The 17,168-nt window shown below is 63.7% G+C and overlaps 5 protein-coding genes across 5 annotated transcripts; 3 read left to right on the top strand and 2 right to left on the bottom strand.

Moving 5' to 3' along the window:
• The first annotated feature begins 1,388 nt into the window (after positions 1-1,388).
• Positions 1,389-3,978, top strand: PAOX (polyamine oxidase). The gene is made up of 7 exons (XM_021537088.3): positions 1,389-1,533; positions 1,892-2,384; positions 2,463-2,662; positions 2,876-3,131; positions 3,217-3,329; positions 3,403-3,560; positions 3,809-3,978. The coding sequence occupies exons 1-7, from the start codon at positions 1,389-1,391 to the stop codon at positions 3,956-3,958; spliced, it is 1,515 nt and encodes a 504-aa protein (XP_021392763.2). The 3' UTR covers positions 3,959-3,978.
• A 366-nt stretch (positions 3,979-4,344) lies between these two features.
• MTG1 (mitochondrial ribosome associated GTPase 1) lies at positions 4,345-7,374 on the top strand. The gene is made up of 11 exons (XM_077784808.1): positions 4,345-4,462; positions 4,555-4,621; positions 4,746-4,848; positions 4,922-5,002; positions 5,193-5,249; positions 5,877-5,967; positions 6,044-6,105; positions 6,259-6,355; positions 6,488-6,569; positions 6,681-6,793; positions 6,873-7,374. Exons 1-11 carry the CDS (start codon positions 4,345-4,347, stop codon positions 6,968-6,970), a joined length of 969 nt encoding a protein of 322 aa, XP_077640934.1. The 3' UTR covers positions 6,971-7,374.
• Positions 7,375-7,658: 284 nt separating this feature from the next.
• Positions 7,659-8,069, bottom strand: SPRN (shadow of prion protein). Its single transcript, XM_077784817.1, has 2 exons — positions 7,884-8,069; positions 7,659-7,802 (listed from the first exon to the last, which is right to left on the bottom strand). The coding sequence occupies exons 1-2, from the start codon at positions 8,067-8,069 to the stop codon at positions 7,659-7,661; spliced, it is 330 nt and encodes a 109-aa protein (XP_077640943.1).
• An 802-nt stretch (positions 8,070-8,871) lies between these two features.
• On the top strand, positions 8,872-11,130 carry ECHS1 (enoyl-CoA hydratase, short chain 1). The gene is made up of 8 exons (XM_021537067.2): positions 8,872-8,989; positions 9,666-9,863; positions 9,935-10,062; positions 10,143-10,242; positions 10,330-10,434; positions 10,512-10,631; positions 10,718-10,785; positions 10,881-11,130. The coding sequence occupies exons 1-8, from the start codon at positions 8,872-8,874 to the stop codon at positions 10,944-10,946; spliced, it is 903 nt and encodes a 300-aa protein (XP_021392742.1). The 3' UTR covers positions 10,947-11,130.
• Positions 11,131-13,889: 2,759 nt separating this feature from the next.
• Positions 13,890-17,166, bottom strand: ZNF511 (zinc finger protein 511). Its single transcript, XM_031505130.2, has 6 exons — positions 16,942-17,166; positions 16,770-16,843; positions 15,714-15,915; positions 15,494-15,618; positions 15,014-15,199; positions 13,890-14,496 (listed from the first exon to the last, which is right to left on the bottom strand). Exons 1-6 carry the CDS (start codon positions 17,164-17,166, stop codon positions 14,427-14,429), a joined length of 882 nt encoding a protein of 293 aa, XP_031360990.2. The 3' UTR covers positions 13,890-14,426.
• Positions 17,167-17,168: the final 2 nt, after the last annotated feature.

The raw sequence follows: 17,168 nt of genomic DNA, 5'->3' as shown, positions 1-17,168 counted from the left end.
CCTTGCTTGGGAGCTCCTCAGGCACCGCTGGCACCGTGCCGGGAGGGCAGCACCGGGGTCAGCCAAGGCACCGGAACAGGCAGGAGCCACCAGCTGGAAGGGCCCCAACAGGATGGTGCTGACCCAGGGACACATGGGGACCCTGCCATGACCCCACAGTGGTTGCCCAGTGGGTTGTGGATTAGAGCAGCCAGCCTGTGAGGAGGTGGGAGGGAGCTGGGCCTGTTGAGTCTGGCTGTGGGGGGACAGCTGAGAGCAGCCCCCAGCCATGGCACACAAAGGAATGGAGGGGATGCATGAGGCCAAAGCAACAGGTCCGGCCCCACATTGCAGCCCAGAGAGTTCGGGTTGGATTTGGAGAATCCTTTTTCCCCAAGACAAGTCCCCAGGAAGTGGAAGGTCTCCATCTGGACCAAGCCAGGCAGGTGCCTGCATTATTTGGGCTGGGACTCAGGGGCCAGAGGTCGCTGGGAATGGCTGCTTGGCTCAGCACCAAGATACTGGGAATGATCATCCCTCATCCCTGGGAGCTGGGGACCCCAAATGCCCTGGGCTGGGTTGCAGGGCCACCGTCCCTCCGGGAAGTTGCTGCCAGGCCGATGTCCCCAGCCTGTCCCACCCTGCTGCTTGCTGCAAACCCGGAGGTGGGGAAAATCCCTCCAAAATAAATACTCAAAAGGGATTTCAGGAGCCTGTGCTTTGACACGCCAGGTCTTCCTTGCATGTGAATATTTTTTGGGGAGCTGGCAGGGCCAGCAGGGCCACGGTAACCACACAGACAGTGGTAGAGCTGGGTGGCACATTGGGTTCTCCGAGGGCCCCAGCTGGGAGTACCCCACTACATCCAGTACCTTACCCCACCTCTGGGCAGGGGACAGGAGCTCTTGCTGACAAAAAAAACCCCAAAAGACAGCCTTGGGAGTGGAGAGTTTTATTGTATCCATGAAGGTTTGGGAATCACGGGTGGGCAGGAGCGCTGGGACTGGCCCTTGGGGAGCTCTGTTGGGATGTGTGCGGCGGGACCGCGGGACGATGGGCATCCACTGCTCCTCCACCTTGCCAGGCTGGCCCGCCACCGTAGAAGGCGGATGAGCAGGAGCAGAATGGGGAGAGGAGGAGGGCGCGGAGGTGATCCCAGGGCTGCCGCTACTCCAGGAGGAGCCCCTCTCCCCCCCAGCCTTCTCCCGCCCTCCACGGGTACCGGCAGCTGGTTCATCACTGCCCCGGGACCCACGGGCATCCATCCCTGCCTCCCTCCACCCCCGCGCCATCCTCCCCTCCATCCCTTCCTTCCCCGCCGCCGCGGCCCGGGCCGCTCCAGGGGCGGTGCCGTTGCGGCGGGCGGTGCCGGCGGCGGCGGAGGGCGGTACCGGCCGGCGCGGGCGGCCATGGAGGGCAGCGGGCGGCGGGTGGTGGCGGTGGGCGCGGGGCTGGCGGGGCTGGGGGCGGCCCAGCGGCTCCGCGGACACGGCTCCCTCCGCCTGCTGGAGGCGGCGGACCGCGCCGGCGGCCGCGTCTGCACCCGCCCCTTCGGTACGGGCGGGGAGGCCGGGGCAGGCTCCGGGAACTGGGGGTGGGCGGCACCGGGGGGCGGGCCCGGGCTGGGGCGGGGGGCGGCTGTAGCGGGATGCGGGAGCCGCTGCACCTGACCCCCGGGCCGTGGGGCCGGTCCGGAGTGGGCTGGACACGTGGCGGGGGCGGCCGGTCCCGTGAGCACGGGGGTCGAACGGAAGCCGGTCACGGCGGGCAGCGGGGGCGCGGCGGGGGGAGCGGCTCCGGCCGCCTCGGGGCGCGGGGCGCCGGGGGTCCCGCTGCGCCCCGAGGGCTTCTCCAGGGCACGGCTCGGGGTGACCCGCTCTCCCTCCCTCCCTCCTTCTCTCCCTGCCGGCAGCGTCGGGGCTGGCGGAGATGGGGGCACACTGGATCCACGGCCCCTCGCCGGGAAATCCCGTGTTCTGCCTGGCCTCCCGCTACGGCCTGCTGGGCCCGGAGGCCGCCCGGGAGGAGAACCAGCAGGTGGAAGCGGGGGGCCACCCCCCGATGCCGTCCGTCACCTACGGCAGCTCGGGGAAGGTGCTGAATCCCAAGGCAGTGCGCGAAGCCCGCGACCTCTTCTCCGCTCTCCTGGCCTCCACCCGCGCTTTCCAGGGCTCCAAGGAGCCACCGTGGCCCAGCGTGGGCCAGTACGTGCGGGCAGAGATCGCCCGGACGGTGCCCACGATGGCGGGGGGCCAGGAGGATGCCCGGCGGCTGCAGCTGGCCGTGCTCGCCGCCTGCCTCAAGCTGGAGTGCTGCATCAGCGGGACCCACAGCATGGACCTGGTGGGCCTGGAGCCCTTCGGGGAGTACGTGTCGCTGCCCGGCCTGGACTGCACCTTCCCAGGGTAAGCGCGGGGCTCCGGAGCGGGACACGGAGCTGCGTTGCGGGGCCGTCCCGTCCCCAGCGGTGACTCCTCCCACAGCGGCTACAGCAGCTTGGCCGAGCGCCTGCTCTCGGACCTGCCCGAGGGCACCGTCCTGTTCAACAAGGCGGTGAGGACCATCCAGTGGCAAGGGTCCTTCCGTGAGGAAGGGGACGATGCCAGGGTTTTCCCCGTCCGGGTGGAGTGCGAGGATGGAGATGTCTTCCTTGCTGACCACGTCATCATCACTGTCCCGCTGGGTGAGGACACCAACACCTTCCCTTGCCCTGCCCCTGCCCTTCGACCAGCTGGCACGGTTGGAGATGGGCAAGTGGAGGGCAGGGATTGCCTAAACCCCCTCCCAGCCTCCCGTCTCCCAATGGGAAGAGGCTGGAAAGGGGTTTGGGGAGGTCGGAGTATCTCAGACGCCATTTAGGATCCCAGCTGAGAGCTGCTCAAACTTGTGGCTGCAGGTTTCCTCAAGGAACACCACCAGGAATTCTTCCAGCCCCCGCTTCCCGAGCGGAAAGCACGGGCCATTCGCAACCTGGGCTTTGGCACCAACAACAAGATCTTCCTGGAGTTCGAGCAGCCTTTCTGGGAGCCCGAGCAGCAGCTCCTGGAGGTGGTGTGGGAGGACGAGTCGCCCCTGGAGGAGCCCGACGCTGACCTGGAGGCCAACTGGTTCAAGAAGCTCATCGGATTCGTGGTGCTGCAGCCGCCAGAGCAGTAGGTGGCCGGGGATTCGGGGCATCCGTGCCGCTGGTGGGCACGGGCAGGGGCAGCAGCTTTCAGCCCCACCTTCCCGCCCCAGGCACGGGCACGTCTTGTGTGGCTTCATCGCGGGGAAGGAGTCGGAGCACATGGAGACGCTGAGCGACGCCGAGGTGCTCAGCGCCATGACCCGCGTCCTGCGCACGATGACAGGTGCCCGCCCCGCCCGCCCCGCCCTCCCGCTGCCCCGGGCGATCTGCCCATCCTAACCGAGCCCCGTCCGCAGGGAATCCGAGCCTGCCCGCGCCCAGCAGCGTGCTGCGCTCCCGCTGGCACAGCGCTCCCTACACCCGCGGCTCCTACAGCTACGTGGCCGTCGGCAGCTCGGGGGACGACATCGACGTGCTCGCACAGCCCCTGCCCGAGGACCCCCGCGACCCCCGGGTGAGCACCCAGCCCCTGGGGGTGCAGTGGGGACAGCCAGGCGGGCGGTGCTGACCTTTTGCGGGAGTCGCTCACTCCAAGGGGGAGGGGGCCATTCCCACCGAAGTCGTGCACAAGGCGGCTCCTCGCTGTCTCGGCTGGGCGCCTGAGGAAGGGAAATGCCCGCTGCGGGTTTGTGCCCCCGCGGGGTGCCGGGAGGGCGAGGCTGTCCCAGCCCGTCCCCGCGCTCACCCCTCGCCTCCCCGCAGCCCCTGCAGCTCCTGTTCGCCGGCGAGGCCACGCACCGCACCTTCTACTCCACCACCCACGGCGCGCTGCTGTCGGGCTGGCGAGAAGCCGAGCGCCTCAACCAGCTCTCCCCAGCCGCCCGTCCCCTCACTCCTGAGGCGGCCAAATAAACCGCGGCGCTTCGCCCTTCCCCCGTCTCCTTTATTGAGAAGCCTCCGCGACGCCGGCTTCTCGCTCTCCGTGGCGGGCTGGGGGGTGCGGCGGTGTCACTTTAATACCAGTTGGTGCTGGAGATGGTGTAGCGAGGATCGTCCAGCGGGTCCTGCGTGGGGCCCGGCTGCGGGGCGGGTGGTTGAGGGGGTTGAGGCTGAGGAACGGCGGCACGGGGAGTGCCGGGGCCCGCGGGGGGCACGGCGTGCCCCCCGCGGGCCCCGGCACTCCCCGTGCCGCCGGGAGGTGCTGGAGGATCCCCCCGAGTCCCCGGCGGCGGCGGCGGCTCCTCCATCGCTTTGGCTGAGGCGATTTCCGGTCGCGCCGGAAGTGACGCGCCGCCGCCATGCGGGTGTGGGCAGCGCTGAGGGCGGCGGGGACGGTGCCGGGAGGAGTTTTCCGGGAGCGTTTCGAGTTCGGCGGCCGCGATGTGGCTTCGTGGTTCCCGCGGCACATGGCGAAAGGTGAACGGGGGGTTGGGGGGCCGGCAGCGAGGCGGGTGGGGTTCCCCTCTGTCCTCACTCAGCGCTCACCCCGCGCTGTGGTGTTGATGCAGGGTTGCGGCAGATGCGGCTGGCGCTGCGCCGCGCCGATTGCCTCGTGGAGGTGCACGACGCTCGGATATCCTCCACAGCTGCCGGAGAACCGTGTGCCTTGTCCCTCCAACCCGCCCTTGCCCCCTCTCCACCCGCTCTCCATCCCCTTCCCGTTATGCTGTTGCAGTCAGTGTCCTTAGCGCAGCCACATCCCGCTGTCGGGCCGTAACCCCGCGCTGCAGGAGGCGCTGGGCATCCGCCCTCACGTCCTGGTGCTGAACAAGATGGATCTGGCCGATGCCCGACGGCAGCCGGTGAGCATCGGGGCGGGGGGCAGCGGTGGTGGCACAGGCAGGTGTCAGCAGTGCCTCTTCCCGTCCCCTCCAGGCGGTTTTGGAGCAGATGAGGAAGCAGGGATGCTCGCACGTCGTCTTCACCGACTGCCAGCGTGATGTCAACGTCAAGAAGGTAGTGGGCCAGCAGCCCAGCCCTGCTCCCTGGTGAGCTCCAAGCCCCGTGGAGAGCTCTCGGTGCTCCAGCTGGCTGCTCCCTTTCCAGCTGTCCAGCCCCCCATTGTGCACATCCCACTGGCACAGTGTCACCAAGCGAGTGGCTGCTGCCAGCCAGGGCACAGAGTGACAGCTCTGTCCCTCTGCAGGTTGTCCCCATGGTTGCCAGGCTGGTGGCTGATGGCCCACGCTACCACAGGGCTGAGGTAAGACATGCACAGGGGGCACAGAATATCCTGGGTTGGAAGGGACCCACAAAGACCACCCAGTCCAGCTGCTGGCCCCCACACAGACACCCCAATAATCCCACCCTGGCAGCCTCGGGGTCGTGCCCTTTCCCTGGGGAGCCTGGGCAGTGTCCAGCACCCTCTAGGGAAGAACCTTTCCCTGAGCTCCGGCCTGAGCCTGCCCTGGCACAGCTCCAGCCATTCCCTGGATCCTGTCCCTGTCCCAGAGAGCAGAGCTCGGGGCTGCCCTGGACAGGAGCTGCAGCCCCCACGGAGGTCTGACCTCAGTGTGCTCTGCTTCAGCTGAACAAACCAAGTGATTTCAGCCAGCCCCTGTGTGACCCTCCAGACCCTTCCCTGCCCTTATGTCCCTCCTCTGGACACTCCCTGACAGCTTTACATCTCTTTTATATTGTGGTGCCCCAAAACTGCCCCCAATGCAGTGACCCCCCCACTCCTGCTAAGGGACAAGGCTGCTCCCACATGTGCCAGAAGTGCCTGGCAGGGCAAACACTGTGAATATTTCCCTGTGGCAGCTGCCTGTTGCTGCAGGGGGGTGGTGGTTGGTAACCAGCTGCTCCTTGCCCACGTCTCCCTGGCTTCCAGAGCTCTGAACACAACATCCTGGTGATCGGCGTGACCAACGTGGGCAAGTCCTCGCTCATCAACTCCCTGCGGAGGCTGCACCTCAAGAAAGGTATTTGTGCATGGTGCCAGGGGTCAGGGAGCAGGTGGGCACAGTGTCACCTATGTCCCTGTGTCTGTGCCCCCAGGCAGAGCCACCGCGGTGGGGGGTGAGCCAGGAATCACCAAGGCAGTGCTGTCCCGGATCCAGGTACTGTCCCTGCATCCAGGACACCTCCAGGCTCACTGAGGTGGTTGTGGAGGGTTGCTCAGGTCCCCTTTGCAGCAAGACCTTAACTCAAGCTCAGTGCCTCACTCATTAGCCGTGCGGTGCTAATTACCAGCCCTGCCTCCCCCATGCCAGGTGTGTGAGAAGCCCCTGATGTACCTGGTGGACACCCCCGGCGTGCTGCCCCCCAGGCTGGGGGATGTGGAGACCGGCATGAAGCTGGCACTGTGTGGTGAGTCCCCAAATGTGGCCAAGGCTGGGGTGACACTGCTGCTCACAACCCCTGCGTGTGAGAGGGTGGAAGGAGGGTTGGCCAGGACTCAGCAGGGCTTAGGGAAAGCTGGGGCTTGACCCTCTTTTCCAGGAGCCATCCATGACCACCTGGTGGGGGAGGACGTCATGGCTGACTACCTCCTGTACACCCTGAACAAGCAGCAGCAGTTCAGGTGAGTGGGCAGGGAAGCAGCGAGCTGTCCAAGAGGGCAATGGAGATGCCATGCCCAGGGAATTTTAGGAGGAGGCGGTGCCAGCAGGGTGTGAGCAGTGTCCTCTGGCAGGTACGTGCAGCACTATGGACTGGGCCAGCCCTGCGACCACATCGAGCCCCTGCTGAAGCACGTGGCCCTCAGCCAGGGCCGCACGCAGAAGGTGAAGGTGCTCACAGGCACAGGTGGGTGATCCGGGGTGCAGGGCTGGGAGTTTTGGGGATCAGGCTGCGCTGACACTCCTGTATCCACTGCCATCTCCAGGGAACGTCAACATGATGATGCTCAACTACCCAGCTGCTGCCTACGAGTTCCTGCGGGACTTCCGAGCAGGACGCCTGGGCAGGGTGACACTGGACTGAGACCCGTCACTGGCCAGGCACTGCCTGCAGCCCTGTGGACTGGGGACACCCCGGTGTCCTCCCACCCTGAGAAACACCTCAGCAGGGAACTATTGGGGTGTGATGGAAGTGGCTCCGCCAGGGCTGTCCCCGGTTTCGGGCAAGAGGCCAGAGGGACAGGCTCCCGGTGGTGTCGCTGTTGTGAGGCTCCCATGGAGTGCTGTGCCCGCCCCGGAGAGCCTGGGGCAGGGCTGGTGCCTCCAGCTGGCACCTGGACGCTGCCAGGGATCTGTTTCCCCTCCAGGGAGCTGTTCCTCGCTGGGTTTGGCCTGCTCTGGAGTCTCGATCCCGAAATAAAACCTTTTGTGGGCAGGGGCCGGGCGCTGTCCATCCCAGGGTCCCGCCCCTCGCCCCGCATCTAGCCACACCTGCTTTCGCCCAGTTTTATTGCCGCCTCCTCGGCCTCCGGACTCGGCGAGGCCACGGACGGGAGCGCGGTGCAGAGGGGAGCCCGAGCCGGCGGGGTTTGGCTCGGTGTGGAGGGGTGGTGGTGGAGGGTCTTCCGCGGGGGTCCTGCCCCGCCGGCGGTGGGTGGCCATAGCCCCGGGAACCGCTGCTCGCCCGGGGCATGGGGCTCAGCCCCGTGGGGGGCGGCCGGTCCTCGCGGCGTCGTGAGTGCACCGGGCACAGTCAGGTCCCCCGAAATCCATCAGCGGCGGAGGAGGGCGGCCAGCGGGCAGAGCCAGGGCAGCGCCCGGCTCGGCGGGGTCCCGGCCGGCGCGGCGGAGGTCCAGGCGCTGGCGGCCGCCGTCCAGTTGCCGTCGCGGTACTCGACGCTGTCGCCCGCTTGCAGCTCTCCGGACAGCCGGGCCCGGCGCAGGGCCGCCCCCGCCGCCACGCCGGCCGCCGCTCCCGCCGCCGCCGCCCCCGCCACGCGCAGGGCCGCCCCGGCAGAGCCGTACCGGGGCACGGCCGCCCGCGGCCGGCTGCGGGCCGCCCCCCGCGCCGCGCCGCGGGCCGCCCCGCGGGCTCCGCCGCGCCCACCCTTGCCGGCCACCGTGTCGCAGAAGGTGGCGGCCAGCAGCACCAGCGCCCAGCACGCCGCCGCGCTCCGCCGCATCCCGCACCTGCCGCAGGGAGGGAGGGAGGGAGAGCCCCGCCGCTCAGCCGCGCCCGGCCGCGGGCGGGGGACCGCGCACCGCCGTGTCCCGCTTGCGCGTGTGCTGCGGCCGCGCGCGCGTGTGTCACGGCACACGCAGCTACCCGCGCGTTGCATAAACGCGCTCCCCCCACCCCTGCGGATGATGCTCCCGCACACGCACGCTCCCGCACGCCCCTCTGGATGATGCTCCCGCACACACTCGCACAGGCGCGCTCCGCAGAACCCTGTGGGTGATGTTCCGCACAGCCGTGGCGATGATGCTCCCGCACACGCTCGCACCCACGCGTTTCCCTGGCTTCGCACACACCCCGCCGCAGGGCACACTCGCACACCCTCCCCTCCCTCGCCACCCGCGGGGCTCACCGGGCCCGGGGATGCCGCCCGCTCGTTCCGCTCCTCTCCACTCCTCCCTAGTCGCGCTCCCGCTGCCGCGCTCCCGCCGCGCCCCCCGCACTCCCCCCGTCTCCCCGCGCGGGGGGCGGCGGGGGAATCCCCCTTCCTTACCCTTTCCCCTTCCCTTCCCGTGCCCCGCGGCGCCTCTAAACCCCCCACACCCCGCCGGCCCGGCCGCGCCCCGCGGGGCAGCACGGCGGGACCCCCGCTCGGGACGGCGATCGGGCCCCGCGCCCCCTCCCACCGCCCGCGGGTCGCGGCCCCGCCCCCGGCCCCGCCCCGGCCAATGGGGACGGCGCCTCGCGGGGCGGGGCCGGCTGCACCAATGGGCGGCGGCGGGAGGGGCGGGGCTCGTGCGCGCTCCGCCATGGCCGCCGCGCTGCGAGCGCTCCTGCGCCCCGCCGCCAGCGCCGCCGCCGCGCTCCCCCGAGCGCGCCTCCCGCCGCCGCCCCGCGCCCCCCGCGGCGCGCGGGGCTGCAGCGCCGGTGAGCACCGGGGGGACACCGCGGGTGGGTGGGCCTGGCCCAGCCCGGTGCTCAGCGCCGGGCACCGGGTCCCTGCGCCGGGCACGGTCGTAGCCCCGGGCGGGCATGTGCGCATCGATCTGCTCGTGGTCTCTGGGCTGCGCACCAGTCCACGGCGCCGGGCAGCGCGTCCGTACTCCGTGTGCGGTCGCAGCGCCGGGCTTGGAGTCCCTGGGCTGTGCACCAGGGCCACAGCACCGGGCACCGGGTAGTCCCAGCGCCGGGCCTGTGCCCAGCGAGTTGCACGTGGTTCCGGAGCCGGGCTCCAGAGCCCATCACCGAGCACCGGGGCCCTGCGCCATGTATGGGCACCGGTACTACATACCAGGGCACCGGCATTGCGTCCCAGCACCGGCCACCGGGATCGCTGGACCGTGCACCAGATCCCATCACTGGGAGCGTGGACCACGCACACTGTCCTAGCACAGGGTGGTCACGGGGATTCATCTTCCTCGGGCTAGGGTGGCATTGGGAGCTCCTCCGAGCCTGTCCTGCCGGCTGCCGGTGACCGCCGACATCAAGGTCGCCTTTAAATAGCACGGAGTGACGGTGGCCAGGCGCTGCCGAGGGTGGCCGGGGGTCCGCCCGGTGCCCGGCAGCCGGTGGGCTAACGGGGCAGTGCTGGTGTGGCGGGCAGGGGCTGCGTTCCAGTACCTGCTGGTACAGAAGACGGGGGCACAGAAGAACGTGGGGCTGATCCAGCTGAACCGGCCGCAGGCGCTCAATGCGCTCTGCGAGGGACTCATGGCAGAGCTGCGGCGGGCGCTGGAGGCCATGGAGAGCGACCCGGAGGTGGGAGCCATCGTCCTCACCGGCAGCCAGAAAGCCTTCGCAGGTAGGATGGGGGCCTCTGCTCACCCCAAAGTTTTGGAGGGGATTGGCGTCCCACTGCACTTCCCTTTGCAGCTGGCGCAGACATCAAGGAGATGCAGAATAAAACCTTCCAGGAGTGCTACAGCAGTGGCTTCCTCGCCGGGTGGGACAAGGTGTCCGTTGTCCGCAAACCCATCATCGCCGCCGTCAATGGCTACGCCGTGAGTGTCCCCCACGTCTCCCTGCACCCCCTGTCCCCACCCCGGCACCCCGTGACCCATCTCTGCCTCCCCTGTGCCAGCTGGGAGGCGGGTGCGAGCTGGCCATGATGTGCGACATCATCTACGCCGGGGAGAAGGCGCAGTTTGGGCAACCCGAAATCCTGCTGGGAACCATCCCAGGTGAGCAGCAGGCACCTGCCAGGGGCTTCCATCCCAGCTGGGGTGGGGACACCCAGGTACCCCTCTCTGAACCTCTAAATGCCCCAGGCGCCGGCGGGACGCAGAGGCTGACCAGGGCAGTGGGGAAGTCGCTGGCAATGGAGATGGTGCTCACCGGGGACCGCATTTCAGCAAAGGAGGCAAAGGAGGCAGGTAAGGGTGTGGGACAGCCCTGGCACTGCAGGGGTCTGGCAGAGAGCCATCCCCCCGCTTCCCACTCTGCATCCTAGGTCTGGTCAGCAAGGTCTACCCTGTGGAGAAGCTGCTGGATGCAGCCATTGCCTGCGCTGAGAAGATCGCCAGCAACTCCAAGCTGGTGACTGCCATGGCAAAGGAGTCAGTCAATGCTGGTAGGGGCTGGGGGCCAACTGGGAACCCCTTGGAGGGTCTGCAAGGCCAGGCAGAGGGGTCTCCCCAACTTCTCCCTTGCTTTCAGCCTTCGAAACAACGCTGACAGAGGGGAACAGGACAGAGAAGCGCCTCTTTTACGCCACCTTTGCCACCGTGAGTAGGGGGATCAGCCCTGTGGCATGAGGGATAGCAGGGTCGCTGCAGCCCCCCCAAACCTCACTGTCACCTCACCTCTCTGCTTGTCCCAGAGTGACCGCAAGGAGGGGATGACAGCATTCGTGGAGAAGCGCAAGGCCAACTTCACCGACAGCTGAGCCCAGGAGCTGCAGGTCCCTGGGGTGGTGCAGGTCCCCGTGGCCTCCTGCAGCCCGTCCACCCCCCGCCTTACCCTACAGAGGGGACCGGGACCCGGCGGCGAGCCATGTCATTGGGGTGACAGCCAGCAGTGGGGACCACCTCTGCCTTCGCTATTAAAAGGTTTTCTAGGTGCTGCTGGGAGATGGGGCATCCTTGCTGCAAGGTCCTGCCTTAGCTGGGAAATGTTGGGGTTCACTGAGCCCTGCCATGCTCCCTCACTGCTCTCTGACACTGGGCTGGGCAAGAGCAGCCTCGTGGAACATAGGTCTGGGTGTTGCCCGGGAAGGGGACAGCCTGTGGCACCTTCTGGGGGCACAACACTGGTGTGCTGAGTTTGCCTCAGCCTCACCTGGGCTGAGGGGTGAGGGGTGATGGGCCGAGTCTCCTGTCCCAGGACATCATCCTCGCCCTGCCTGGCACCTTGGGGTCATCATGAGGGAGCTTCTGTAGGTTTGGAGGCCCTGCAATTAGCAGCAGGTTTCTGGCAGTGATGAGGAGCCCACAAGATGTGCAGAGGGGAGTGAGTTTATTGGTGAGGCTCTTTAGGAAAGGACAAATTTCCCCAGGAAACCCCAGGGGCAGCTCCCACCCCTCACTTCACAGCCCAGGCACATCTCCATTCAGCCATGGTGGATGTAGTCAAGATCCTCCTCCGGGCCATTCTGTACCTTTGGGGCCGGCATCCAGAATGGCATACGGGCATCGACCTCCCTGGCATCATCCTGGGGGTGGTACAGGTGGTCACGATCCTCCTCGGGGTCGTTCTGCACCTTCGGGGCCAGCACCCACAATGGTACACGGTCACTGGCCTCCCCTGAGTCGTCTTCTGCGTGGTAGAGGTGATCACGAGCCTCCTCTGGTCTTGCCTGGAGTTGGGGTGGGCCCCTCTGAGCCCAGGCACTGCTGGAGAAGACCTTTATACCTGGTTCACCCTCCTCTGGTGCTCCTACACCCAGAATGCTGGAAGAGGGGAACAAAATCATCAAGGAGAGGTTGCCAAATACCCCCCTGTCCCAGGAGAATCATAGCCCAGGGGAGTGCCAGGGACCCTGGTGAGGTTGCCCACGCCCCAGAAAACACCAGTTGGGATCTCAGGGTGCAAAGGGGCTAACTTAAATATTTGTTTCACAAAAGGAATAGAGAAACCAGCTGCATGCTCAGGGAGTTTGCATAATTTGGGGAGGAAGGGAGATGGAGCTGGGACCCCCTTCATTTTGGGGGACACAAAGCTACAAGAGGGGCACAAAGCTACAATTTATTCCCCCCCCCCAAAAAAAAAAAAACACTTTCCATTCTGGGGTGTTGCTTCATTGGTTTTTGCAAGCCAGATGCAAGCACCTCTTACCTTTCCTCAGCCAAATCCTGCTCCGTGGCCAGGTCCTTCCACCGGGAGCTGCTCAGAGCCTGTGGGGAGACAAGGGGGGTCCAAGGGGGGGCACGGGTCACACGTGGGTCTCCTCATCAGAGGGGGCAGCGGGAGGGCAGGTCGAGGCAGGGCTCACCTGGGTGCTGCCGGGTGCCAGCAGGAGGAGGGCCATGCCCAGCAGGATGGTCACGCTGCAGAGCCCCATGGTCCTCGAGTGGAGAAGAGATGGTAGAGACGTGGTGGCACAAGCCATGTGGCTGGTGCTGGCCCACACCCCGTTCCCGTGCCCACAGCTCCTCCCTGACCCCAGCACCCCCGTGCCCACCGGGGCTGGCAGGGACCTACCTGTCCGTGGCTGCCCTGTCACACCTGCCTCGCACTTTGTCCCTGCCGTGGCAGCCTGGTGGCACTGGGTGGATCCAGGTGCCGCTGCCGCCCATCCCACATGTCCCTCCCGGCCCTGGGTGGATCCAGTGCCGCTGCCGCCCATCCCACATGTCCCTCCCGGCCCTGGGTGGATCCAGTGCCGCTGCTCAGGGACATGGCACCCCTGTGCACCCCTGGGCTCTCCAGGGCAGGCAGGTCCATGTCCTCCTAACAGTGCACAATCTCTGGAGAGATGGAAAATTTAAGTTTTGGCTTGAAATACGGATTTTTGACAGCCACTGGCCAGCTGGGAAATACTTTGTTGCCCATGGACGCTGGGAAAAGCTGGTGGCCTAAGAGACAATCAGTAACTACAATTTGTTTCCCAACAGCAAGGGTGGGCACTCGAGGACCCTGGGCTCTGGGAAAAAGGAGTTCCCAGGTCAGAACTCCTGAACACAGTAAGGAAGAGCAGACTGGGCTGCTGCCCAACCTTTGTACCACCACACGCCAAAGCCTGCAGGCATCTCCAGTAGCGTGGGGCCTGCTGCTTGTTCCCAGATATCCCAGTGTGGGGAAAAATGCCTCATTCGGGGCTTTAGTGTTGGGAAGTGACTTTTTAGTCCCTGCTGAGAGATGTCCCTGGGCAGTTGTGTGGCTGCAGGGTTTGCTTGCTGGAGACAGCACTCTCCAGAGCCCACGGAGCAGGGATTAGGGCTGGACAAGCTGGATGAGTTTTAAACATAGCAAAGCTTTTTAAAACTTACTGGGAAATCTCCTGCATCTCCGTAAACATCATTCCCTGCTCCCATTTGCAAGGATTTTTCAAAGCCCCTTTGATCTTCTATTCCTCACAGAGAGGGGGAAGGGAAAAAAAATTAAAATTATAGATCCTAAGCTTCTTGGATAAACATTGTTCCAGAAACCTCTTTTTTTCCCCTTGTGCACAATTTTTGAGTGTCAGGATTCACCAGGACCCCAAGATCAGTGGCTCTGTTTCCAGTTTTTTCCAGGAACATGAAATTACAAAGGAAAGGAAAGGCAAGAGGGAAAATAACCTCCATCCCAACCTGATTTTGGCACCATTTGCAGCAAACGAAGGGAGGTTCATTCCACACATCTGACTCTCCTGGGCTTCAAAAAAGCACTTAAATTGTCTATGAAGCAATTTTGTAAAAAATTTCTTTTATTTATTCACCTGGTTGGAAAACACTTTATTTGAACTCCCAGTGAAAATGCTTCTCCTGGCCCAGACAAACTTCTCAGAGCAGGTTCCAGGGTGCAGAGGAGACTTCAGTGAGATGGAGGAAGGCAGAACTGAGGACCAATGAGGTTTTTTCTCCTCGTTTTCTTTTCTCAGTTATTCCAGCTTCCATACAGTCACGTTGGCATCTTGTAACTTCTTGAATCCATTTTTTTACCCTCAAGAGGCAAAAAGTAAAACACCCAGTCCCATGCAGCCTCAGCTGCAGGCTAGTTTCCTTAACACTTCACCACACGTTCTGGATTCCCTTTCCTCAAATCCTGAGGACTCTTAACTCAGTTGGGTGCTGCCAGTTCTGTTTGCCATCAGGAACATGTGCCCAAATGCTGGCAGAGCTTTAACTGGTTTGGGTGGTTCATTCCATGGAGTGGGAACTGGCAATATCCCTGGTGGCACTGGCTCCATGCCTGCTCATCTTGCACAAATCTGCTGCACCGACCTTCAGACCTTTTTCCGTGGTCCTTTAAATCCTCGGGTGGCACCTTGTCCAAAGCAAATTGTGGATGGGATCCTGGAAAGGGAGACAGGCTTTAATCCATGTTAGGAGCCCAGCCCTCACAAGCTCGCTGGGATGCTTAATGCTCTGTGGGGCATTTTAAGCTCCCAGACTGGGAAGAGCAAGGAATTGGAGGAGCAGGACATGTAAATCACCAAATAATTTAAAGAACAGGTGAAATACTGGTTGGATTCCAGTGTACTCTGCACATTCCTGTCCTGGAGGGCTCTTTACAACAAGGTGTTACTAAATATAACACCTGGGTAGCTGCAGTGGTTGAGGAGCAGGAGAGCAGCAGCAACATCCTGCAATACCTTGGGAAGAGATCAGGTGGGCAGACAAACACAGCTCCCACAGCGTACCCATGTCCTGCTCCTCCTTACACTTCCTTCTTTCAAAAATGGCTTTGGAAGCACTCTTGGGATTCCTGCCTGGTTTATCCTCAGCACAGCAACACCCCAAGGCAGGCTGCAAAGGGCTGATAAGATGGAGTGCTCCCAGCCCATTTTGCCCCTGAGGCCAAAGTACTGACCTGGATTTGTAGAGGCGTTTCTCTGGCAGCGAGGGGCCAGGGCTGGCTGCAGGCTGGGAGATCTCCATGTTCTCCTCAGGCCCTGTTTCCATGGCATTCACTTGGAATTGCTCTGCCATCTCCACGCTCACATCCATGGGCACGCTGCTGCCCTGCTCCATGGGAGAGCTTGTGTGCTTGGAGCCACTGCAGAGACAAAATTTTACATCCTGGCTGAGGAGCTGCCATGTGAGCCCAGAGCCAAGGAAGTCAAAGGTACTTCATGAGGAAACAAGTGCATCTAGGATGGATTCCTTCCCAATATCCCATCTATCCCTGCCCTCTGGGAATGGGAAGCCATTTCCCTTGTAAAGAGTCTCTCTCCATGTTTCCTGTAGCTCCCTCAGCCACTGTAAGGCCACACTTAGGTCACCTCAGAGCTGAACAATCCCAGTTCCCTCACACTTTCCTTGCAGGACAGGAGGAAAGTTCTGCAGTTACCTTTTCACCTTCTTGGGCCTGTCAAAGCGAAAGTCAGCAGGATAAAGGTGCACGGTCACCAAGTGATCCTTCCTGTCCTTGCTGCTCTTGAACTTCTCTGGGCAGCCTTCCACCAGGCACTGGTACTGAAAGGCAGGGAGGAGAGAGGAAAAAAGACATAACTGGAAAAAAAAACGAGCATATACCAAGCACGAGGCAAGGGCTGGGCATGGCAGCTCACCATATTTTGCTTCTCAGCCATTATCTGGAAGAGGGAATCATGCCACTCCAAGATGTGGATATCCAGGAGATTCCCAGAGGGAAAGGAGCGCTTGCAGAAGGAGCAGACATTCCTGTGCAGGGTGTTGTAGTGGTGCTCGTAGCTCTCCAGTGTGTCAAACACCTGGCTGCAGCCAGAGATGTGGCAGCTGAACTCGGACACCCTGCAGGGAAATCAGGACTTTAAGCTGAAATTAAAGCTTTAAATTCAGCTACAAAAATGCCCCCTAGATGACTTATCAGAGAAACCCAGGATGGCTTGGGTTGGATTGGACCACAAAGCTCATCTGATTCCGACCCCTTGCCATGGGCAGGGGCACCTTCCACTAGGCCCACACCTACAGCCACAACACTTGTGGCATTTTTTTGTGCCTAATACTTAAAATTAAATGCCAGGTGCAATGGAACAAAGATCGTGGTGATGCTGGCAGCTGGAAAATTATTTGCCATTGGAAACTTATTAACCATTATGGCTCCTGTTAAATGGTACTTCGGTGAAGAACAAACAAGCCATTAATAAATAAATTAGCTGTCTAAGCTAAACGCTGCAGCTGTGGATGACAACTCCAGTGATTTTTTTAAGGGTTATCCATAGGTGAATCTCACACAGCACTCAAAAGTACTTCCTGTCTGGCAAGACCAAGATTCTTCTCCAGGCTTGGCCTTCCTGCTTGGAGCTGTGCCAGCTGCAGCAGCCCAGAGCAGCTGTGGCTGTGCCTGGACCCCTGGTAGTGCCCAAGGCCAGGCTGCACAGGGCTTGGAGCAGCCTGGGACAGTGGAAGAATTCCCTGGCAGGGTGGGCAGGCCCTGGCACAGGGTGCCCAGAGCAGCTGTGGCTGCCCCTGGATCCCTGGCAGTGCCCAAGGCCAGGCTGCACAGGGCTTGGAGCACCTGAGACAGTGGAAGGTGTCCCTGCCATGGCAGGGGGGAGGAACGAGATGATCTTTAAGGACCCTTCCAACCCAAACCATTCCTTGATTCCATGACGGGAGGGCTCAGACGAGACCGCCTCACTCACTTGGGTCTCTCGGCCACCTCCTGGAGGCTGCTGAGGACGCCCTGCAGGTAGAGATGCCTGTGCACGTCCCCATCCTAGAGAGGAGCAGAGAGCGGCGGTGGTTGTGGGCAGGGCTGCAGAACGCAGCTCCGGGGGGAACCGCGCCGGGAGCGGCCCCGCGGCGCCGCCTCACCTCGAAGAGCGGGTGCTGGGGGCCGAGGCGGAGGCGGCGGGGGGCGAAGGAGAAGGGCGGCGCGGGCGGAGCGGGCGGCGGGGCCGGGGGGTCCCGCGGGAGCGGCGGGAGCCCCTCACGGAGGAGGCGGCGGAGGCGCGGCGGCAGCGGCAGCATGGCGGGCGGGGAGCGCAGTGCGCCTGCGCGGGGCGCGCTGAGGCGGCTCCCGCGCCGCCCGCCGCGCATGC

Source organism: Lonchura striata, chromosome 7 (assembly GCF_046129695.1).
Source record: "Lonchura striata isolate bLonStr1 chromosome 7, bLonStr1.mat, whole genome shotgun sequence".
NCBI classification, from domain to species: domain Eukaryota; kingdom Metazoa; phylum Chordata; class Aves; order Passeriformes; family Estrildidae; genus Lonchura; species Lonchura striata.
This window is presented reverse-complemented; position numbering and strand designations above follow the sequence as displayed.

Excerpts from the sequence above, each read along its gene's own strand:
- SPRN (XM_077784817.1), bottom strand. The coding sequence starts at position 8,069 with ATGCGGCGGAGCGCGGCGGCGTGCTGGGCGCTGGTGCTGCTGGCCGCC. Across the intron at positions 7,803-7,883 it reads CTGCCGGGGCGGCCCTGCGC|CTGCAAGCGGGCGACAGCGT; the intron begins GTGGCGGGGGCG and ends CTGTCCGGAGAG.
- ZNF511 (XM_031505130.2), bottom strand. The coding sequence starts at position 17,166 with ATGCGCGGCGGGCGGCGCGGGAGCCGCCTCAGCGCGCCCCGCGCAGGC. Across the intron at positions 16,844-16,941 it reads CCCAGCACCCGCTCTTCGAG|GATGGGGACGTGCACAGGCA; the intron begins GTGAGGCGGCGC and ends GCTCCTCTCTAG. Across the intron at positions 15,619-15,713 it reads TGGCTGAGAAGCAAAATATG|TACCAGTGCCTGGTGGAAGG; the intron begins GTGAGCTGCCAT and ends CCTGCCTTTCAG.
- ECHS1 (XM_021537067.2), top strand. The coding sequence starts at position 8,872 with ATGGCCGCCGCGCTGCGAGCGCTCCTGCGCCCCGCCGCCAGCGCCGCC. Across the intron at positions 10,243-10,329 it reads CCTGCTGGGAACCATCCCAG|GCGCCGGCGGGACGCAGAGG; the intron begins GTGAGCAGCAGG and ends TAAATGCCCCAG. Across the intron at positions 10,435-10,511 it reads AAAGGAGGCAAAGGAGGCAG|GTCTGGTCAGCAAGGTCTAC; the intron begins GTAAGGGTGTGG and ends TCTGCATCCTAG.
- PAOX (XM_021537088.3), top strand. The coding sequence starts at position 1,389 with ATGGAGGGCAGCGGGCGGCGGGTGGTGGCGGTGGGCGCGGGGCTGGCG. Across the intron at positions 2,385-2,462 it reads CTGGACTGCACCTTCCCAGG|CGGCTACAGCAGCTTGGCCG; the intron begins GTAAGCGCGGGG and ends CTCCTCCCACAG. Across the intron at positions 3,561-3,808 it reads AGGACCCCCGCGACCCCCGG|CCCCTGCAGCTCCTGTTCGC; the intron begins GTGAGCACCCAG and ends GCCTCCCCGCAG.
- MTG1 (XM_077784808.1), top strand. The coding sequence starts at position 4,345 with ATGCGGGTGTGGGCAGCGCTGAGGGCGGCGGGGACGGTGCCGGGAGGA. Across the intron at positions 4,849-4,921 it reads CCGATGCCCGACGGCAGCCG|GCGGTTTTGGAGCAGATGAG; the intron begins GTGAGCATCGGG and ends CGTCCCCTCCAG. Across the intron at positions 5,968-6,043 it reads GAGGCTGCACCTCAAGAAAG|GCAGAGCCACCGCGGTGGGG; the intron begins GTATTTGTGCAT and ends CTGTGCCCCCAG.